A 24288-nucleotide genomic window follows, 5' to 3' on the forward strand; every position below is an offset into this window, starting at 1 on the left:
AAAAATTTTATACTCCCTCCGTCCCGGGCTACTCGCTCATTTCCTTTTCGGCTCGGAGATTAAGGAATGAGTGTATAGGAAAGTAAAAAATGACGGCTGTAGGTGAATTTTTTTACTAAAAATGAAAAGAGTGCAAGTAACTTGGGACGCCCAAAAAGGAAATAAGTGCGAGTAGTGCGGGACGGAGGGAGTACTACTTTTTAGGATGATGGATGGAGTATCAATTTATCATCAGTTCTTATGTCTGTCATACAAAATAATCTGAATCAGTTCATCACTTGCAACAATGATCTGCAGTAGTTCGTCAGCATCACAATTGTATAATTTTGTTATGTAAAAGTAAGGCAAATGGTAAAAGTAAAACATTTGAGGTTGAATGTAGATGAACATTTTTTACACTGTTTTCTAGAACACCATTATTGATAATTTCATACTCCTCCTACTACAAAAATTACAAATTTACGAATCTTTACATAGACTATGCATGATTACATGGATACAGTAGCACCACTGTTTCTAATCACTCACTCTGTTTTCTCTCTCTACGAATTACTCCATACATTTGCGTACACATTACTTGCACTGTTGTTGTGGAGGTCCAGTAGCTAGAGAGAGAAGAGGGATGGCTTAGAGCATCCACAACGGTGGCGTCCGTCGCCACGGCGGTTCGCGCCGCCGGTACGGACGCTACCCGCCGTCGCTGCGCTCGCGCGGGATGGCTTAGAGCATCCACAACGGTGGCGTCTGTCGCCACGGCGGTTCGCGCCGCTGGCACGGACGCCACCCGCCGTCGCTGTGCTCGCGCCGCTGGCACGGCGCTGCTCGATGCATCGAGCAGCGCCGTGCCAGCGAGCAGCTGACGTGGCGCGCCCTCATTCGTCAACGGCATAGCCGTTGTGTTTAAATTAATTTTTTTTAAAAAAAATCGGTTTTTAATTAAAAAAACCGATAAAAAAAAATTCACTTCCCAAAAAAATTATATTCGTTTATAACCGTTTTTTCCACTTTTTAATTTTTTTTAATTTTTTTTACCCCAAAAATACACACTTTCATCTATAAATACCCCCAATTTCACTCCTAAAAATTCACATCAAACTACACAATTCTTATCATCATTCTCTCATCTCCATTCTCATCTTCAATCTCTCAATATGACCGATAGGTCATCTATGACCCCCACGCAACTTCAAACGCACGAGACCATGATATTGGGTCTCCAAAAACAATTGGGGTTGGTGCCGTCGGATGCGTAGTCTTCCTCGGGTAATATTAGCCAATAATTGTGTAATTTTAAATTTTTAGGATTTTAATTATGTAATTTTTAATTTTTAGTATTTTAATTATGTAATTTTTAATTTTTAGGATTTTAATTATGTAATTTTTAATTTTTAGGATTTTAATTATGTCTTTTTTGTTTTATTTGTAATTTGTAATATTTATTGTGGTTTTTTAATGAATTTTAATATTATGGAAATGTTTTTGTGTAATTGAATTTTAAATTAATTGTGCTCGTCCTTGCGGAAGAGCACAGCTGTGAGTGTTGTGCTCTTATCAGAGAGCAGACAGAAAAAGTAGGGTCGGGCCTACAACCGTGCCGCTGGTAAGAGCACGGTTTGTGTATGCTCTTATGCTGCAGTTGTTTCTCTGAAGCACACAATCCACCGCCTTCTCAATTCTTCAATTGCCTCTGCCACTCTACAATCTGCACACGTGGAGGTGAATTCGCTACAGCAGGTTCTCAGAAAACTCGATGACAGTATCTGGAGAAGCAATAGGTTGAACGAATTGGATGAAGAAATCAGAGAGGCAGCACAAAAATTAGAAGATTCGCTGGAATACTACGAAAAAGGATCTGGAGATGGAGGAAGTGAGGCTCGAAATAGCTTCTTTCTCCGAAAATGTGAAGAGGATGAAGGAAGAGTTCATCAAAAAATTAGACACGCCTGAAGAGGATGATAGTACACCAGATTTTTCGTCAATTAGGGATGGTTGGAATCTCCGATGAGATTAGTGGCATTAAGAAAAAGCTGGTTGGAGGTGTGAGGCCATGCGACTATGGCATTTTCTGGATTGTTGGGAGGGCTGGCAGCGGAAGAACAGTTACTGCGAGGATCATCCTTGAAGAGCTGCTCGTAGGCAAAGATAAATGTGTGGATTGCGGCGCGTGGGTGACAATAGGCCCAAATATCAATGGGAAGATATCATTTTAGCTATTCTTCGTCAACTAGGTTATCCTTCCAATGAAATTAAGGTTTGTCTTCTCATTTTAGGTAATTTTCACACTACTAAAGTTTTTCGATTAGATCATGCAATCTGCCTTAGCTGATGTTATGAAACTGATGTTTTAATTGCAAAGATTCAAAAACTCATATGACATTGCAGAACTTTGTGCTCTCCAACAATTATCCCTTAATATTAATATGTATGCAGTCATTGGTCCACTTGCAAGTGTTGAGTTTCGTTTAAGCGAGTTAATGTATAAAGACTCGATTTGCCTTAGCTCTATACAACTTCTGCTAGCTGAACTATAGTAACAATCATCTGGAAGTGGTGTTTTCGTTGCCATGATTTTGAACTCATTTGCAGATTGCAGAATGTTGTAAACGTAATGCTAAATCCAACAGTTATCCGCTATTATTACGCAATATAGGTTTATGTAGGTTATGGATTCACTGATCTACTAACAAGTGGAACTAGTGTTGAGTTGCCTCCAAGCTTGTGAAAGAGTAAATGTGTTTGCTTTCTTCTTGAATATCTCGTTTCAGACTGGACATCCTGTTAATCCAGACCAGTCTTTAGGATTAGGAGATGATGAGGAACTACTAGTTGAGCATTTGTACACGAGATTGAAGGATTGCAGATACATGATTGTTTTGGATGATGTGTGCGACACAAATATTTGGGACTACTTGAGACGGTCATTTCCAAAGCAAGATAATGGAAGCCTACTCTTGCTTACTACCAGTTTAGAGAAAATAGCTCTGTTTTCATATAGTTTCCATATTTCTCGTATGCCTGACTTTGATGAACATCCTATGTGGGACTTTCTTTGCTTGGTTGTTTTTGGAGGGCCATTTTGCCCGCCACAACTTGAGGAAGCTGGAAAGAATATAATCAAGAATTGCCAAGGTCTCCGTCTCGTAGTCATTAAGGTACTTCTCTTCCTTTCCAGCACCAAGAAGACACCAGAGCACTGGAACAACATAGCTGCTGACAAAGACAATCCTATTTTCATGGTTGCTGATGAAATATCTGAGGTACTTCTACTTTGCTGAAGATAACAAACTTAGTAAATGATAAACAGGAAATGCATCTCTACTTTGATACATGACTGATCGTGGTTTTTGAACTAAAACAAACCACACACTGGTTGAGCTCGAACTGCAGTCAATATTATACAGACCACAAACTTGAACTAAATTTCAATATTAAAGAAAAGGAGTGGTCAATCTCATATCTACTCTTTTAACAGGTTTGTAGATTCAAAGACGACTTTAACAATTCAGTGCCAGATGATGATCGAAGAGCTGCAACTTTTAAAATAGTGGCAAAAATGCTCAACTTCTCAAATCATGTGGAAGGGATTAAGTTGCAAATGTTCTCAAAAAGGTTACATCCGAACATGGAGATTTTTTCGATCTTTGGGATGGCAGGGATTGGTAAAACTACTCTGGTTAAGAAAGTTTTCGCTAATTCTGTGCCATTTTGATCATATCATGCATGGATCACTCTTGGCCCAAATTATCAATCGGAAGAATTCTTGGTAGATATTTTGGCGAGACTATGTGTTGCTGTTGACAAAATGCATTTAAGAGAAGATGAGAAACTGGTTAAGGATTTGTGCACATCATTATCCAATAAGAGATGCCTCATTGTGTTGGATGATTTATGGAACAAAGAACCCTTGCATTACCTGAAAAATCTATTGCCCGACATCAAGGGTGAAACCTTCGTAACAAGAAGGCAATTTGAAGTAGCAAAATGTGGAAGATCTGATTTTGTTTACAAGATGCCCTTGCTAGATGAAGAAGAAAGTTGGCTTCTTTTTTGTCGGAAGTTGTTCTCCAGTGACTTATGCCCTCAAGCTCTAATGTCAAATGTAGTATCTCCGAGCTACAATTACTTGCCTCAACATTTAAAAGCCTGCTTTCTGTATATGGGAATTTTCTCTCAAAATTATGAGATCCCAACTTCCAAACTTGTCAGAATGTGGGCTGCTGAGGGATTCCTCGAACCTAATCCATCCCAAACTTTGAAAGATTTTGCCATGGATTGTTTGGCAGAGCTTGTTGACAAAAGTCTAGTCATGGTTTGCAAGAAGGGCATGAAGGTCAAAGTCAAGACTTGCCGCCTTCATTCTGTATTTTGGCACCTATCTAACAGCGAAAGCGGTGAGGTGCAAGTTTTTCCTCACACTGAATGTTGATGTCCATAATTCAGTCGAAAGTATAGAGGCATATCGCAGGTTGTGCATTCGCAATGCAGTCCTATTCAGCCTCAAAGATTTGCAAGATTCAATCATGTCAATCTCGCGTATACATTCTTTGCTCTATACTGGTCCTCACCATCAATATCCAGTACCGATATCTTTCACTTTAAAGTTCCTAAGGGTACTCTATGCTCTTATGATCCGCTTTATGAGTTTCCAGTTGAAGTAGTGAAACTAACTCAACTAACCTTTCTTGCACTCACTTGCAACGGGGAATTGCCAGGTTCCATATCCAAACTTCAGAAACTTCAGCATTTGACTGTCGGCTGGCATCTGAGCATCAAGTCACGAGAACATTCTTCACATTTGCCAGCAGAAATTTGGGATATGAAGGAATTAAACCATCTTCAGATCGAGGGAGGGCGCTTACAGAATCCCAGTTCCGACACTATTTTACCTAAACTCTTGACACTCTTAGAGGTGGATGCTCAAAGCTGCACCAAGAAGGTCCTCCAGAAAATCCCCAATCTGAAGAAGTTTGGAATTCAAATCGAATTGGAACCAGATGATGACAACAGTAAAAGCTTCCAATGTTTGAATCGTATCTCTCGTCTCCGTAGACTAGAGTCACTTAAATGTGTCGTGTTGAATCCTGACCTTGCCCCTGATGTTGTCCCCCCGCCCGCTCCTCGTTCGATGTTTCCATCGGGTCTTAAAAAACTGAGTCTGAGTGGGCTTGGATATCCATGGAAGAACATGAGTATAATAGGTAATTTGGAGAATCTTGAGGTGCTCAAATTGCAATGCTATGCCTTTCAAAGGCCGGGATGGGAAACGAATTACCGCGACTTTAGAAATCTAAAATATCTTGTGATTGAAGATACAGATCTGGTCTGCTGGAAACTCACAGTACCCAGCTTCCTAAAGCTTGAGCATATAAGCATTAAACACTGCTACAATTTTGAAGAGCTTCCTCTCAATACTGTATCCTCTGTGAAAATGATTGAAGTAGATGACTGCAACTCTGTGGTTATGAAATGGGCAGAGGAAATGAAAGCGAAGCACGCATGGAATGTTTATGGTATGCCAGCTCGTAAAAATCAAGTCACTTGTTCATGGGATGCTGGTAAGAAATTCAAGTAAAGTAAGATCATTTTCACTTTAATTAGATTTAACTAGCTACTTAAAGTTAAACTTTCTCCTTTTATGGTTTTTGCATGTTTGGCATAGTAAGAAAAGAAAAAAAAGTTTTTATTAACCGATATATGATGACGAAAAAGGAAATTGAGCCTATTCATCCCTAAAATCATGAACTTAAGACAGAAATATGCTTTTTCTCATAAACTTTTAACCTGTGTTTATAGTCAGATGTAGTATGTGATTCTCAAATGAACATAAATACACTTACATTAAATCTTTGAAGGATTAAACAGATCAAGATTTGTAGGCATATAGAACTATCAAACCCAATTTCCTTATTCCTCCATTAATGAAATAAATATCTCTACCATTGTTTCTGACCAGAACAATTCATTAACTGAATAACTGGAAATAGCTTTGTTAAAAGCATTCGAAAAAAGAAAAACTTATGTAAACCGTAAACATTTCTAACTTGCTATATCTCTTGTTACAAAAGTACACCATAAAAAAACTTATGTGCCTAGATGAAGAAAACAAGGCTTTTTCTCAAGTAAATACCTCAAAAACTCAAAGCATAACTCAATCGTGGAGGTCGCGGTGAAGAAGCACCATCCCCGACTTGATCCTCTACAAGAGCTTTCCAGGTTGCTGTGTTCCGCTTCTCATCATTACACAGAACTCCTCGTAGTTGATCCTTCCATCCTGTCAAGTGCAACCTCATAAGTTCCGCGCCCGCCACAAACATAACAAAATATGTCTATATTAAGGTAACTTACATTATCTGTATCCACCTCCGAAATTATTTCCCTGATGCTGCCCTCATCCCCTATACCATACTCCTTCATAGCAGTTTCCAGTTCATCTCTTGTGATACAGCTGAAATCAATCAAGTCATGCATTATGCTTCAACTTTGTATAACAAAATTGATTTTTTTGTAGTACCAATGAGACTAACAAGGGGCATACATGATTTCCTTTCACTTAAACAATTTCTAGGCTTACCCGCTACCATCCCTGTCAAAATATTGAAATGCACTGAACAGATGCTCGTCCTTCTCCAGCTTATGTCTGTGCATTGTTGCAGTGATAAATTCTTCGTAGTCGATAGTCCCATTTCCATCAACATCAGCCTGTATTAAGATAGAAGTAGTTTAGGGTGGTGGCAAAGCTAATGAAGGCTGACTACTTTCCATATAAAAGTGTGATACTCACAGCTTCCATGAGTTGCTTTACTTCAAATTCTGACAATTTGGACCCAAGCCGTGCCAATCCAGATTTCAATTCTTCATAAGTGATTGAGCCACTACTGTCAGTGTCGATATTCATGAACGTAGCTTTAAGACCTTTAATTTCTTCTGTGGATAAACTTTGTGCAATGACCTGCAAAAAATCTCAAATGCATCAGAATCTTGATCGGTAGAGAGAATCTCTCACCTAAGTAACTTTTAATAGTTCACTTAATCACAAATGTGATTTATGTTCTTGATCAGAAACTTTTGACAACTCCTAAGGGAAAAACATATATCAAATTGAAAATGCAGTCAAAAGTCTGACCTTTAATGCAAGTTTCTTGAGCTTATTCATTGCCCTGAACTGCTTCATTCTGGATAGAACTGCACTATCGATCCGCTTGTCAGATGCTTGTCCCTTAATCCACGGGTGCTCTTCAAGAAACAAGAAGAAAATAATATCAAGTTTGGTTACTTATGATATACTTGCATGACTAGGAGTATGTTGCAAAAGAATACTAAAAAACTACTTGGTTATATAATCAATGGATTGCATACAAAACTATCCAAAATGTAGAATGTGACAACAGGTCGATTGAAAAATTATTAAAACATGCATACATACGTAAACTTAGTTCAAAGAAGACTATCCTCTGCTCTGCATTTCATAGATTTCTTGACATCCCAACACCTATTTCTACACTTTCTCACCCAAAATTACAGAGACAATTTTCTTAAAAATGTTTCTTCCCTCAACAGAAAATACTAACAGAAACAGAATTTCAGTTGTGATGCTGCAGATTCTAATAATTGTCTTTATCAAGATAATTGCACAATAATGACACCATATCACAAAGTCAAATTTATTTGTACTAATTCTCATCTGCGCTGTGTTCTAGCATAAAGTCAAGCTAAAATAAGATTATAGTCATTGGCAAACACAAACACACAATTTACAAGCAACAAATAGACAAGATTATAAAGACTGAAACTGCAGCTATGAAAAAAACAAGAGAGGAAATTACCCAGTATTTCTGTTGAAGTAATTCTCTTTCTTGGATCCTTTGTTAGCATTCTACCAACAAGGTCTTTGGCACTGTCTGATATAGAAGGCCATGGGTCGCTATCAAAATCAACTTTTTCTTTAAGTATAGCATCAAATATGCCATGTTCAGTTTCTGCAAAAAAAATTCACAATCCAATTAGAATATACTCCTACTATTTGGTATCATAAACATTTGTCATCTTGCAACACAAGAGGTTAGTCATACCAGCCCAAAAGGGAGGCACACCACTGAGGAGGATGTACAAAATAACACCAGCACTCCATACATCTATTTCCTTCCCATAACTTCGTCGCAACACTTCAGGAGCAACATAGTATGCACTGCCAACTATATCTCGATACACCTTTCCTGGAAAATATTGATGAAATGAAGTCAATTATTGATTCATAGTACAAAATAATAGACACGTATGACACAGATGACAGAACATTAGTATACTCAACTGAAGACAAATAAATGTGTCGAAAAAGTTAAATGCAAACATGAATATCGAGAACGCAAATATAAAGATCTGGATGGATGTACAGAAGAAGGTTTTTTACGCAGACATGTATCCCATATCTGTATGACAGTGTCATCACATTACGCAGAAAAACTGGTATGAAACTTTTAATAATTTTAAAGCTATATTCTTCCTTCACAAGGATAAAGATTGTCAAAACTCAAATTCCTTCAAGAGATTAGCATATAATTGGCTAATATGCAGAATCATAAGTCATGACCAGGGTGGGTAACTTAAATATAGAAACAAATAACCCCATCCTAGGAGAAAGGATTTGTTTTCCTACAACAAATGCCCAATAAAGTGATAGAGGGCTGAAAGATGGCACCTTAACTTCAATTCTGCTAACCTCCCAACACTACCAACCCACCACATTATTAGGAACCATAATTACAACACATACTGTCACATTTCCAAAATAACTCACTAATCAGTAGAAATTGATCACTTTAACTTGAACTGGGAAAACACAAAACAGTTCAACTCTTACGATAAAGAACATAAATTAGATCCTTTGTCTTGAAAGCAAAATCATGAAAAGCATATGCATAGTATGGTGCAATGTAGAGCTCTATCAATCTTGAAATCGTAGAAAGCAAAGGCATGCTAGGAGCACAAAGTTCCAGTCTTCCAGAACATCAGCATTATCACTCAACCAAACAAGTATAAGAACCATAAGTTGAACATGGCACCTCAGACAAGTCGCCAGAAACTGGCCTAAACATACACATAAAACAGGCAGGAGAAATGAACTCTTTTTATACAGTTTAGAGCACAGACAATTAATATAGGCAGTTAAAAGCTCTTCTCAGGGAAAGAAAATTCAGCAATTTCTATCCGAATGTGAATAGCAAAAGAAAAGAAGAGCAGTGGTCATCACCTTCTTCAATGAAGACAGAGAGGCCAAAATCAGTAGCTTTGAGCATGGCCTTCTCCTCCTTATTGGAAAGCAAGAAATTCTCAGGCTTGAGATCCCTATGCATGACCCCCATAAAATGGCAGTGGTCAACCACATTGACAATCTGGCGGCAAAGATCAGAAGCATCCTTCTCGGAATAATGGCCCTTGGCAATAATCCTGTCGAAGAGCTCCCCACCGGCGCAGAGCTCCATGACGAGATGCACAGACTGGCGATCCTCGTAGGCGCCCCTGAACTCCACTATATTGGGCTGGCCGCTCAAATGCTGCATGATGTCAATCTCCCTCTTCACATCCTCCCTGTCGTTCTTGCTCACCAGCTTCCTCTTCAAGATCGACTTGCACGCGTACTGCAGCCCCGTCGCCGCGTCCGTACACGAGTACGTCACCCCGAATTGCCCCCTCCCCAATTCCTTCCCGATCGAATACTTGGACTTCACCTCCTCCAATGCCTTCCCCAATATGTTATTCGCCTCCAATTTCTGCCGGGATGGAGTGCGGGGAGATGGAGATGGAGATGGAGATGGAATTGGCCGCGGCTGAGCTTGCGCCGGCGCTTGATGTTGATGTTGATGTTGATGCTGATGCTGATGCTGCCGCCTTTCAGGGATGATGGCTCGGTTTTCGGATTGATCGGGGAGATCAATTGGTGCCTTTTGATGATTGGTTGCTCTTTCTGATCTGAAGCCGTTCACATCGCGGCTAGGGGGTTTTTTCTTGCTAAAACAACCTCCCATTTTTTTCCTCTTCTCACAGTCCGACCAAATTAGGTGCACGAAATCATTAGTGTCGCTTTACGGTCGGAATTATTGGAAAGAACAGAAAAGCGGGCCCCAAAAAAAACTAAATCTTGGGACTGAAAAAGGAGTTGTTCTGTCAAATCCCGAGTAGCGAGGAATATGCTTGGAAATGACGATCGGAAAAATGGGAGTGAGATTGAAACGAAGGAGAGAGAGAGCGTACAATTGAGAATGATTTGAAGCAGAGTTGTGGGAGAAGGCCTCGACAACGGCAAGCGTGTTCGCCTTGACGCGCGCCTGAGTTTTTCACACGCTTTTATTTCTTCATTTTTCGATTTAAATTTTGTTTTATACGTTTTACGTCTCAATTGCAATTGGATTTCCTAGCAAATTATAATAACTGGCATGTTGTCGTTAGTGTTGACTGAATTTTTAAATTATCTAGAACAATATCTCTTTAGTCTTTACGACCACATAAAATGATAAATGTCTATTTATTCCAGAGTGAACTACTGGTCCGTGAACTATGCGATTTGCACGCAAATGGTACCTAAACTTTAAAAATATCATGGGTAGTCCCTGAACTAAGGTGTAATCACATTTTTTTATACTTTTTCACTATTCATTATAATTTTACACCAAAAATGCCCACAAAGGCATGAAGGGCATTTTTGGACTTTCATATCTAGGTACTGAATTTGATATTTTCTTTATCTTTCTCTCTAGTACTCCCTCCGTCCCGAGCTACTCGCTCATTTCCTTTTCGGCACGGAGATTAAGGAATGAGTGTATAGGAAAGTCAAAAATGACGGCTATAGGTGAAATTTTTTACTAAAAATGGAAAGAGTGCAGGTAACTTGGGACGCCCAAAAAGGAAATACGTGCGAGTAGTGCGGGACGGAGGGAGTACTAAATATGATATTTTCTTATAATTTGAGTACTTAAAATGATATTATTCACTTCACTTTTTCAACCACTTTATGTTATACTACCTCCGTCCCTGAAAGTTTGTCTCATTTTTCCATTTCCGTCCGTCCCCCAAAGTTTGTCTCATTTCACTTTTACCATTTTTGGTAGTGGACCTCATATTCCACTAACTCATTCCTACTCACATTTTATTATAAAACTAATATATAAAAATAGAACCTACAATCCACTAACTTTATCAACTCGCTTTCCATTACATTTCTTAAAACCCGTGTCAGGTCAAAGTGTGCCAATATTTGGGGGACGGAGGTAGTATTTTCTTTCTCTCTCTTTCTCAAAAAAATTTTAGGAAGTAAAAAATAAAAATAAAAAAGTACATTATGAAATTCTTAAATATTGAAAAAATTTAAAACTATAAATTTAATTATCAAAATAAATTTAAGCTATGTTTAATTGGATTCTGATTTAAAAAAAATTAATATTAAGTATTATGATTAATTAAAAATTAAGAATTTAGTTTTAATTAAAATTATTTTTTAATATTAAAAAAATAATCAAATCACACTCAAAATTAAATTTTGCTACTAATTATTTTTATAATTAATTTTATAATGTTGATTTTTATAATTAATATATTAAAAAATTTCATACTATTTTTTATTTTAATTTTTTACTTCCTAAAATTATTAGAGAAAGAGAGAATGAAGATATGACATAAAGTGATTGAAAAAGTGAAGTGAATAATACTCCCTCCGTTCCCAAAGAATACGCACTTTGGGGTCGGCATGCGTTTTAATGTAAAATTGGTAAAGTAAGATAGATGTGAGAGAAAAAGTAAATAAAGTATTGTTAGTGGAGAATGGGTCACACCTCATTAGAGAGAAAAAACTATCTAAAATTAGAAAGTGCATATTTTTGTGGGACGAACTAAAAAAGAAATAGTGCATACTCTTGAGGGACGGATGGAGTATCATTTTAGGTACTCAAACTATAAGAAAATACCATATTTAGTACTAGAGAGAAAGATAAAGAAAATATCAAATTCAGTACCTAGATATGAAAATCCAAAAATGCCCTTCATGCCTTGAGGGTGTTTTTGGTGAAAAATTGTGATGAATAGTGAAAAAGTATAAAAAAATGTGATTACATCTTAGTTCAGGGACAATCCACGATATTTTTAAAGTTTAGGTACTATTTACATGCAAAATGCATAGTTCAGGTGCCATTTGCGTAGTTCCCTCTTTATTCTAAGAAATATGAAATCATGAAGGATATATTAGCTTTAATTATTCTAATAAGTCATACCATCACATTTGGATTAAATAAAATTGTAAATGTTATCCTTGCTCGAATAAATATTCAATATTAGTATATACTTGTAGTACATATCAATTTGTTAATGCCAACATGCGCATATACATATGAGTGCGAGGGTCTCATTTTCGTTACTGCACTCAACATAAAATTACAAAATTTCATTAATTTGAATATCAATTTGAAAATTTAACTTATATGTGAATATATTATTTTTAATAAATATTGTATCTTAATTATATTAAAAACAATTTAATTAAATGTCATACTAGTAAATAACTTTTCTAATAACATGCTTACACTTTTGTTAAAATGTGAATTTAAATTAAATTTTTAATTAAAATTAATTGTGTGTAATATATTATTTTTAATGAATATTATATTTTAATTAGATTGAAAAAAATAATTTAATTAAATTTAAGAATAAGTAAATTAAAATAGAAAATGAATAAAATAATTAGTGAAACCCATGAACAGGTAAGATAAGAAAGAATTAAATTAACATGTGATGTCTCTTGGTTGAGATAGAGTAAAAAAAAGTGACATGGGAGCTATAAATAGCGAAAGGAAAGAGATGGATAAGCAATTTACACACATTAATTACGTTTTATCTTATTTAAAAAAAAAACAAAGGTAGCAATATGCAACTCACTAACTAAATGGAGAAAGGGTAGAGTAATGCATGAAGTGAATCTAGGGGTGAGCATTCGGATTTCGGTTCGGTTCAAAATCAAATCAAAATCAAAAAATCGAATATAGTTCAAAACTCAAATCGAACCGAACCCGAAAAATCATAAAATTGAAACCGAAAAATTGAAAACCGAAATTAAAAACCGAACAAAACCGAAAAAACCAAAAAACTCGAAAAAACCGAAAAAAGCATATAATATATATATATATATATATATATATATATATATATATATATATATGTATGTATATATATGGTCCTGTTATGTTGTGATTTTTTAGCTTAATTGAGAATTGAGATGCATTTTCAGCCACCCATCCACAATTTTCGCGCGATGTCAACTACGGAGACATTATGTCAACTAAGGGGCATAATTGTCATTTTTGCTCGATGTCAACTACAGAGACATTATGTCAACTACATTATGTCAACTAAAATGTGAACATAATCCAAGCCCCTTGGCCTAGCGGTAAAGGGTGCTGGATACCGCGTCTATCCTGGAGGTCTCGAGTTCGAACCCTGGGTGGCGTAATTTGTCTTTCCTCCTTGTTATAGGAGTTGATTTGTAATTTCCTCCTTCATATATATGATATAAATATATGAAGTTAATTTAAAAAAAAAAAAAAAAAAAAAAAAAAAAAAACTAAAATGTGAACATAGCAGTATGTAATATATATATCAAATGTCAATCAGTTCAACAACTTGTATTAAAATGTCAACAACTTGTATAAAGTGTCAACAACTCAAAAACAATTATTGCAATTAAAAACTAACAACTATTTTATCTTAATTTTTTTATTTAACACAAGTTGTGGCATCATGATCATACAACACATGTCAATAGCATGCATATCAAATGTCAACAACTTATAGCAAAATGTCAACAGCTTGTCAACAACTTGTATATAACGTCAACAACTCAAAAACAATTCTTGCAATTAAAAAATAACAACTATTTTATCTTAATTTTTTTATTTGACGCAAGTTCTGGCATCATGATTATACAACACATGTCAATAGCATGCATATCAAATGTCAACAACTTATAGCAAAATGTCAACAGCTTGTCAACAACTTGTATATAGTATCAACAACTCAAAAACAATTCTTGTAATTAAAAAATAACAACTATTTTATCTTAATTTTTTTATTTGACACAAGTTCTGGCATCATGATCATACAACACATGTCAATAACCTGCTTATCAAATGTCAACAACTTATACCAAAATGTTAACAGCTTGTATATCAAATGTCAACAGCTTATCAACAACTTGTATATAGTGTCAACAACTAAAAAACAATTCTTGTAATTAAAAAATAACAACTATTTTATCTTAATTTTTTTATTTGACACAACTTCTGGCATCATGATCATACAACACATGTCAATAGCTTTATATCAAATGTCAACAACTTATATCCGAATAAGTATAAGGATACATGGATAATTGATACTAAAATCGTAAACAAGTGTGCATGGATTGATACTAAAATCGTAAACAAGTGTGCATGGACGAAATTGGTTTGAACACGCCATCAAGGCTTATCCATGAGTCATTCCCGTTTCAATTTAACAGGACAATATTTTCATTGAAATTAAAAAACAAATACTTTGATGTAGCTGAAAATATAGATAGTGGAGTAATAATAATAATAATAATAATAATAATAATAATAATAATAATAATAATAATATAAGATCCAATTTATCGTGCACATATTCCGGTCATTTTGCGATGAGCTGTTTCCTGATGATCTCGTCACTGGTGCGGGATCCATGGAGGCACAACAATCTCAATTTCCTTGCACCTTTTATCCTAATTAAAACATGAAATTATGATTCTGTCATTTCATAATTAATTAATCTAAAAATAATTTTCATGTGGCAAATTCTGGACCACTCATTTAATAAAAATAAGTGACTGATAATGCATCTCAATTTTTAATTATTAAAAAATCCCAATTAATCACAACCATATATATATATAATATAAAATTAATAATATATATTATATAGTAGAATATATCTATCTATATATATATTATAATATAATATATTAAATTAATAGAATATATATATAATTCCGTTTTTTAGGCGAGTCGAATCGAAAAATCGAAAAAACCGAATCGAATTTCAAAATTTTGATTTGGTTCGGTTCGGATATTCGGTTTCCAGTTTTTTTGCTCATCCCTTAGTGGATCATGACTTGGTCGATAGCACTAGATGGAGTCTTTCAAATAAATGGGCCTTCATGGGTTACTGGATGAGAGTGCTGAGGATGTTTTTGGGCTGCAATAACTGAGTTGGGCTCATGGCCTGCATCAGCGACTGGGCTTGGATCTGTAATAGGACTTCAGCTAGAAACTCCATGGGTATTGAAAGGCAGAGCCCAGTGGGCAGTGGCAGTAGAATGGCCTATTGAATGGAATATACTAACATTTACTGCTGAAATTGCCATTTTCATAAAAATAATAGTTAGTCAAATTGCATCCCCAGTCACGAGCAAAGTCCATTGGCAGAAAGGCTTAGCTCAACGTGACTACTGCGAGGGCAATGCTAGCTAGTTGCACTTATGATAAAGTTATAGGATTAATCATCTCATGCATCTATCAATTCAATCGGCCTATATACGCATCGTTACATCAACAATCTACGACAAGCCTAACTTACTCCTTAATTATATACTCCACTTGCGCTAGTGTTTGAAATGCATTGCATACCAATAAATTTCTAAGCACTCATGCTAGATCAAAGGGCCCGCCGCCAATTTATTTTGATTTAAGTTACAAATGCTATGTACCTCTCTGTTCACTAAAAATAAACATTATTAGTAGTAGTATTCAATAAATTTTAAATTATTCTAATTTTGGTGGACAATTCAAACTAATAAAATTAGTCTATTTTTTGTAGATGGATGTAGTATATTTATAATCTATAGCCCATTAAACATTACCATTAGGAGGGGATCTTTGTTTGGTAAGATTATATCTCATAATTAAAGTTATGCTTTCGCCAAGAAAGTGACGTGACAAAACAGATATTATAAAGCATTTAATTATTCAGGTACAAGAGGGAGGAGAGACTACTACACTACCTTACATTTATGAAAACCAAGAAAAATCCTAAATACTGTGTTCGCGTGACCATATATCGATTATTAAATAATCTTAATGGAGTATTAGTTAATGCATTAACAAAACTCGGAATAATTTTTGTGGTTTAGTTTCACGCTATTTTATAGGAGTACTACTATTCTTTTAGATACCCTTGTAGTTGTATGGACTATGGAGTATATTATATTTAGGAGTCGTTTGGTTACTAAGGCGGTAATGTTTATAAACCGGGTATCTTTGAGTGTATAATCTGTGGAAGTCGTGACTACTCACAATGCGGCCGTTTGGTTGAATATAGGTCCAATTACAAACAAGGCCAATTCCCTCATTTGGTTGACCGTATTCAAAGAGATTGTATACTTGTGATCCCTTTTTTGCCCCTAGGGTTGCAGAGGAATTTCAGGATTGCAGTCTAATAAAACCGCGAACCCCTTTGTGAATTTTGTCATTCGCGCGGTGTTTCTCGGAGCAGCCTCCCACTGTAAAGCGGCGACTACTGCAAAATTCCTCTTATTTTGACGGGCTAAATCCCACACAAGTTAGATTATTCGACCGTTTGTCGCTCACTCCTTGATTGAAATCTGATTTTATGTTTTGCGAATCGGTTTTCCATTCCGTTATGCACTCTTTGTTCCCTGCTAATTTCATTGACGAGTTAAACCTAGTGGTGGTGATTTGAAATGGGTGTCTGTTACTACAATGTCAATGTAAAATATTTGTTTGAATGTTTACATTTTATGGCTGAATTTCTTGCAATGAATGCTCTTTCTACTTTGTTTAACGAACTTTGCTGCAAATGTGTAGATGTGTGTTATGTGATAAAATAGATTTACTTAATTTTCCTTGAGTCTGACTCTTGCTCGTTCATTCTTCGAAGCTATGTCCGATCCTCGAAGATTTATACCTTCCGGCGATGGTAGCCAGAACACACAAGGTTTGGGTTTTGTATGAACATATTCCTATCCAAATCCCGGCCGCGTCTGCATTCGTACATTTTTTTTACGTTGTTGCCATTTACACTTCATTTTGTCCCAGGGGGTAGCCAATACCGAAAAGGAAATGCTTGCCGACCTGTTGTTCCCCGTCGTTCTTGGTCTGACCGTGAGGAGGCCGTCCTCATGGTTGCCATGAAGGATTTGGTCGCCCATGGGTGGAAATCGGATAATGGGTTCCGAGAAGGCTACTTGAACAAGGTGGAGGAATGGATGCAAAAGGAGTTTCCGAGAACCGATTTGAAAGCTAATCCGCATATTCAGTCTAAGTTAACGGCTGTGAAGAAAAGCTACAACTCACTGGCAAAGATCCTTGATCGTAGTGGTGTCGGGTTCAATGTGCATGGAGATTTTAAGATTGACTGTGATGATGATCAGTGGGACCAAATCGTGAAGGTTTGTTATATTTATCTAGCCCTTGAATATTAATTCCTTCTGATAATCTCTTTGGCTTAGTTTTTGATAGTCTCTTTAAGCATAGTTGTTGACCTTGTACACACTTGTATGTTCTCTCGCAGCAAGACAGCAATGCCCGCGGAATGCGCACAAGGTCCTGGCCCTACTGGGAAGACTGGAAGGTTATCTTCGGCAAAGACAGGGCAAATGGTGGCCATGCCGAATGGGTTGCTGATGCGGCTGCGAATAGTTCGCCAGATGCGCCTGTTACGGAGATAGGTGAGAGTAGTGATTATCATCCCAGCTTCGAAGATTTTCTAGGTTATGATGAGCAGATGCAGGCTACGTTTGCGAATCCAAGGGTTGATGACAGTAGCACGCAGAGTGGGGCGAAAGCTACTGCGAATGCTCAGGTTCCTCCTAAAAACAAGCGCAAACGCAAAGTGCGGGAGGATGATAGCGGCATAGTTGAATTACTGAGAACGTTGCACTCTGAGACCAGCGCTCGTTTGGAGACCTTGGCATTACGCATAGGGTACGAGATGGATTTGGGTAAAGTGAGGGCGGAAATCTTTGGTCATTTGGGAAACATACCAGAGCTGACCGAGAATGAGAGGTACGATCTGTGTGACATTATTGGTAAAGAGAACTCCCGGCTAGAGATCTTCAGAGGACTCCCTGATGCTTCGAAGGCCAGATATGCGAAGCGTGTCTTGGAGAAAGAAGGTCGCACCTAGCTGGCTGTGCACATCGGCTATTTTTTGTCTTATGAAAAATATGCTCTTTTGGACAATTTCATCACTTCTTAGCCGATGGTGTAGTATGGTAATCGTTTTGTAGTTGGGAATGTAATTATGGGCGACGTTAAGACCTCTGAAAACTAATCGTTCGTGATGACTTATGCATATCTAGTTTGATTAACTTGAATTTTCGTATTTGGTCCCTATTTAACTGATGTGAACGATATGTTGGCCATCTCACTTTCCCCATTAAAGAACTCCAGATTGAAGGTGGGTAATACACTGACTCATGAATTGAAAATAATAAAAGTACACTAACAAAAAGTGGATACACTCGTCGACTTGTATATAAATTCAAAACAATGAATTGTTCTAATATAATAGAATTATATTGTTTAAAAAATGTGTCCAAAATATTTAAAATAACAATTCAAGTGTTCAACTATTTAAAAAAGCCCAAAACAATAAAACTTCATCATAATCAAATCTTGTTCATAGCATTCAAATTAATAAAACTTCAACATTCAAATCTAAAACAATTTATGAAGTCATGATCAACAACATTATCTTCATTTCTTGCAACCTCGTTGTCTTCATTTCTCAAAATTCCACAAAATATCGTTGATAAAATGATACTTTTGTCTAATAATGATAGTTTTAGATTTTTTGGATGATAAATGATACTTTTGCATCATAGAATGATAGTATGAGGGGATAAAATGATAGTTTCAAATGATAAAATGATACTTTTGTTTTAAAATGATAGTTTAGATTTTTTTGGATGATAAAATGATACTTTTGCATCATAAAATGATAGTTTGAGGGGATAAAATGATAGTTTCAAATGATAGAATGATACTTTTGTTTTAAAATGATAGTTTAGATTTTTTGGATGATAAAATGATACTTTTGCATCATAAAATGATAGTTTGAGGGGATAAAATGATAGTTTCAAATGATAGAATGATACTTTTGTTTTAAAATGATAGTTTAGATTTTTTGGATGATAAAATGATACTTTTGCATCATAAAATGATAGTTTGAGAGGATAAAATGATAGTTTCAAATGATAAAATGATACTTTTGTTTTAAAATGATAGTTTAGATTTTTTGGATGATAAAATGATACTTTTGCATTATAAAATGATAGTTTGAGGGGATAAAATGATAGTTTCAAATGGTAAAATGATACTTTTATTTAATAATGATAGTTTTAGATTTTTTGGATGGGTTGGTTAACGTCCAATCCAACCCCCTCAACCCTCTCCAATGCTAGCTATATAGATTATCGAATAGTAGTAATTATTTTATTGATGAAATTTTGAATAAGTTTACAATATTTGCAAAATTAATTTAACATTCGGCAGTATTATGAAGATCATATATCTAATTCAATTCAAAATTAAGGCCATAAGCTATTTTTCATTGATTAGTTTGTGTAGTTGTTGACCTAATAACCACTAACACGGCGTATTTAGACGTTTAACACATCACTATATTACTGTATTCCGTATTAGATTATCATTTTATAAGGTAAAAGTATCATTTTATTGAACAAAAATGTCATTTTATACACCAAAAATACCTATCATTCTACCCGGCAAAAGTATCATTCTATAGGCTGAAAGTATCATTCTATCGGGAAAAGGTATCATTTTATCAGTTTTATGTCATTTTGTCACGTTAAAGTATCATTTTATCAGCTTATATGCAATTTCTCCAGCTAAACTATCATTTTTATAAGCTAACTGTCATTTTATCCGCTTAGATTATCATTTTATAAGGTAAAAGTATCATTTTATTAAACAAAAATATCATTTTATACACCAAAAATACCTATCATTCTATCGGCTGAAAGTATCATTCTATCGGCTGAAAGTATCATTCTATAGGCTGAAAGTATCATTCTATCGGGCAAAAGTATCATTTTATCGGTTTTATGTCATTTTGTCACGTTAAAGTATCATTTATCAGCTTATATGCAATTTCTCCAGCTAAACTATCATTTTTATAAGCTAACTGTCATTTTATCCGCTTAGATTATCATTTTATAAGGTAAAAGTATCATTTTATTAAACAAAAATATCATTTTATACACCAAAAATACCTATCATTCTATCGGCTGAAAGTATCATTCTATCGGCTGAAAGTATCATTCTATAGGCTGAAAGTATCATTCTATCGGGAAAAGGTATCATTTTATCAGTTTTATGTCATTTTGTCACGTTAATGTATCATTTTTCAGCTTATATGCAATTTCTCCAGCTAAACTATCATTTTTATAATCTAACTGTCATTTTATCCGCTTAAATTATCATTTTATAAGGTAAAAGTATCATTTTATTAAACAAAAATGTCATTTTATACACCAAAAATACATATCATTCTATAGGCTGAAAGTATCATTCTACCGTCTGAAAGTATCATTCTATAGGCTGAAAGTATCATTTTATCAGTTTTATGTCATTTTATACACCAAAAATACTTATCATTCTTTGGTGAAAGGACTAAAAGAGAAATTATTTATTTAGAAATTGAATTTGATAATTTAAATTTGGTGTTGTATTCAAAATTAAATTTAATCTATTGTAGATCATGTAGGCAGCTAATATATCTGTCTAGATAAATAACAGTAGTTCAACGCAACATTAGCAAAAATAATTAGATATAAACAATCCAAATATGCTTGCTTTGAAACAAAGACTAATCCAAAAATACTAGCTCAAAAAGGCATGAGTTGTTACTAATAAGTTCAGGGAAGTCAGCTACATAAAATACGGCTAATAAGTTCATGGAGTGAAGGTTGATTAAAGTTCAAACTTGAAAATAAGCTCAAATGCAAACTAGAATAGTTTCCCTAACACAATCCCCAACAATAACAACACCAAACCTATGACAACCAACACAAAGTTCATTCTAATTTCAGCTTGGCATCGGCCACAAGCTCCACATACATGACCGCTGCCAGATCTCCTTTTATTCTTATCTTCCTCCTTGTTGCGTACTGTTTTTGCAGGGCGCCAAGTTTGGTTCAAGACATAGGCTGGTAGCTTGCCGTATCCAATCCTACTATGATAATCGTCACACCACAAGAAAGACCCCGAGTGGTTTGCATTAGTCGGACACTTGTAAAACCATCTACCGCAGTGTTTGGCTTCTTTCCCGGCACACAACAACTTCATCTTCCCAACACCGCAAACACACTCGGGTATCATGTCACTGTCGGTTGTTGTCGTCGACATTAGAAGACAGTAAAACAAGTACAAATATTATATGATCAGACTGTGTTATATTTATTCAATTTCCTCAAAACATATCAAACAAGAAAACAAATTATATAACCCAGATTATAAATGAACCACACTGAAATACACACATTGTTCCACATAGAGTTAGCCAAATCTTCTCTCATTTGAGTCCAAGCAGCAGATGTCTCAACTTGATCAACATATTCAATTTCACCATCAGCATCTTCCACAACACCAAGTTGTGTGTTACCCGCAATTTGTTCCTCTATTGGGTCGTTGGTCATCTCACCACGAATTTAATTGTGCAGTAAAAAGCAAGCCATTATCATTCGTATTTGGATCTTGATCGGATAGAAGCTAGCACTTCGCAAAATTCCCCATCTCATTTTTAGGACAGCAAAAGCTCGCTCGATAATATTACGGGCCTTGTTGTGCCTTAAATTAAACAATTCACGAGCATTTTGGGGTCTTTGGTTACCGACGCCCCATTCCTTCAAATGATAACGAACATTTTTGAACGGCGTCAAGAATCCTTCACAATTGGCGTATCCATTATCGCATAGGTAGTAATTTACTAAGAATACCACACTGGGTCAGGATATTTATATATTTAAACAGAAAGAATAATGAATTCTGAAAAAATCAATTAGTGGCAAAGACTCCAGTGAATTTAAACCTTTGGGCACCCTCAATCCCCGGTCTCTTGTAATGGCATCCCTTAGCACTCGAGAATCGCCGGCAGATCCCTCCCACTCGGCAGATCCATCCCTTAGTGGCTTATCCGCGTTACTTACAAGGACATTTATGTAGGTCCCATCCAATGCGCCAATACAGCCCTAGGACGAATCACATATAACTATAAAAATTCCACATGAACCTCGTGACTTAAAAATGTTACCTGTATTTGGAGACTTCGTTATTTACCTTGAAATGTTTCCACCGATTATCAACACACGTATTCGTTACTGGATCAGGTTGGGGCAAAAGAATGGTATGAAGTCTGAGAACTGCTTTCAGCACAAGATGAACATAATGCGAAATTGTTTCCCCGGACCGCTTAAAATGAAACCCAGCTGGACGAATTTTCTTGTGGTGTGCTAGGATGTTTAGAAAAATAGCTACTTGTTCCTCTAGTAAGACATATCTACCATTTCACAGCCCACCCACGTCTCTCAACATGATACATAAACGACCAAATGCATTCCTATCCATACGTAGGTTCACAAAACAGTCTATGTCACTAATTTTAGTGAGTCTATTCATGTGTCTCACCTGTTGGGGCATCCTATCCTTGTGTGAATACCTAATTAGATTATGCCTAGTACGTCGGCCGCATCGTGGGTGTCTTTTCAGATATAAGTGCAACAGGATAAACGTGTGCATATGTAAGAGATGCAATACACCTTCCACCATGAGGTAAACGACTTTGGAAAAATGAAATTGTCGAGCCATAAATAAAATAAAAAAAACCACAGTTGGTAATACTAGCAAACAAATCAGGCTACTGCACCATAAAAGAATCCAAATAGGACATCAGAACAAGCAAAGAAATTATCATCACGGTGGTTACGAACTAGAAATCACCAATTTAATCAACAACTTACTACAACAAACTCTGCAGATAATCACACATTAACAAACGAAAATTCTCATGTACAGAAATCGCAAATAAATGTCGCACTGTAAAAAAGGATCTGCGGTATAAGGAAACACACAAAATCACGCGATAATTTTTAACATCCAGATCCGAACAATTACTCCAAAAAATACATCTGAGACGTCAGCATAAAATCACAATAGGGTTGCAAAAAGATGAAATTACCTTCTACGAGCTAAATCGATTCCACTGTCACCTACAAAATACCGCCGACTACTACTAAGGATTACCAATTTCGTCTGCTACGAGGCTTTAGCTCTGGGCTGCTTCCCTAAATCCGACATAAAATAACGAGGATGAGCAATTGGGGAAAGATCCAACAAAAACGTCAAAGATTTGTTTGAAGGTAGTCGACGGAGAACGGAATTACCTTGAGCAGACTAAAATCAGACCTTTGTGCATTGGCTCCTGTCTCCGGGTGGTGAGGAGTAGCACTTTCTTCCCGTTTTCAAAAAGGGGTTTTTCAATTTGAGCTGCGAAGATTTCAAATTCGATTTGAAATGGGGATGGACAATTGGGGAAAAAGGGTGTTAAACAGGCACGCCGTTCGATGTCAGCTAATAAACTGCCGAAAAAATCCCGATTCCAACCAGTCGAATATTACATGAATAGTGCGGGCCTCAGAAGTTAAAAACGGGCCATGAACAATGTTGCTCAAGTAACCAAACAATGAGTATATTGCAGATAAAGATTATAATCTAGCTAAAACCTTACGACCAAACGACTCCTTATAGGTAAGCTAGAATAATTTCCGATACCCATATTACAAGTCACAATTAATCTGACAGATTGTAATTTGCCAAATCTCTATCTGTAACTACTTGAAATCCAATTAAACACAGCCAGTTGTTTCCCGAAACTAAGATACTCTCTTTTTGGGTTGATTAATGTTTTCTTCTCTTAGAGTGAGTTGATAAACGTGTCAGAGACATGCCATATGTACATAGCAATTTATCATTAATTTAGGATTCATCATTATACTCCTACTAATTAACTTGGGCCCTAAAAGTAAAAATAAAATAAAATTAATAGTATAACTCTTAAAGACGAAAGTAAACGAAATAATCAATCTTAGCTAGGCTGAAACTGATCACATGTTCCATAACTTATTTTTAGTTAATTAATTTTTTTATGAAAGTACTAGTACATGATTAATACTTTCTTTGGCTCATTTGATTGATC

At 35.8% G+C, this 24288-nt stretch overlaps 3 protein-coding genes across 5 annotated transcripts; 2 read left to right on the forward strand and 1 right to left on the reverse strand.

Annotated features, from left to right (window-relative positions):
• The first annotated feature begins 1657 nt into the window (after positions 1–1657).
• On the forward strand, positions 1658–5687 carry LOC121743854 (putative late blight resistance protein homolog R1A-3). 3 transcript variants are annotated; one of them, XR_006038338.1, is made up of 3 exons: positions 1658–2251; positions 2587–3257; positions 3473–5687. XR_006038338.1 is itself a non-coding variant. In XM_042137233.1 (3 exons), the coding sequence occupies exons 1-3, from the start codon at positions 2147–2149 to the stop codon at positions 3707–3709; spliced, it is 834 nt and encodes a 277-aa protein (XP_041993167.1). In that variant the 5' UTR covers positions 1658–2146; the 3' UTR covers positions 3710–5687. The 3 variants fall into 3 exon arrangements, 2 of the variants coding, with proteins under 2 accessions (XP_041993167.1, XP_041993168.1); XM_042137233.1 differs by having other exon boundaries at positions 2766–3257; XM_042137234.1 differs by lacking the exon at positions 2587–3257 and having other exon boundaries at positions 4713–5687.
• Positions 5688–5883: 196 nt separating this feature from the next.
• On the reverse strand, positions 5884–10451 carry LOC121743853 (calcium-dependent protein kinase 2-like). Its single transcript, XM_042137232.1, has 8 exons — positions 9248–10451; positions 8070–8213; positions 7824–7976; positions 7124–7233; positions 6782–6949; positions 6572–6699; positions 6346–6445; positions 5884–6271 (listed from the first exon to the last, which is right to left on the reverse strand). Exons 1-8 carry the CDS (start codon positions 10020–10022, stop codon positions 6197–6199), a joined length of 1653 nt encoding a protein of 550 aa, XP_041993166.1. The 5' UTR covers positions 10023–10451; the 3' UTR covers positions 5884–6196.
• Positions 10452–16952: 6501 nt separating this feature from the next.
• LOC121746038 (uncharacterized protein At2g29880-like) lies at positions 16953–18198 on the forward strand. Its single transcript, XM_042139973.1, has 3 exons — positions 16953–17007; positions 17109–17461; positions 17584–18198. Exons 1-3 carry the CDS (start codon positions 16953–16955, stop codon positions 18196–18198), a joined length of 1023 nt encoding a protein of 340 aa, XP_041995907.1.
• Positions 18199–24288: the final 6090 nt, after the last annotated feature.

This window comes from Salvia splendens, chromosome 8 (genome assembly GCF_004379255.2).
Source record: "Salvia splendens isolate huo1 chromosome 8, SspV2, whole genome shotgun sequence".
NCBI classification, from domain to species: Eukaryota; Viridiplantae; Streptophyta; class Magnoliopsida; order Lamiales; family Lamiaceae; genus Salvia; species Salvia splendens.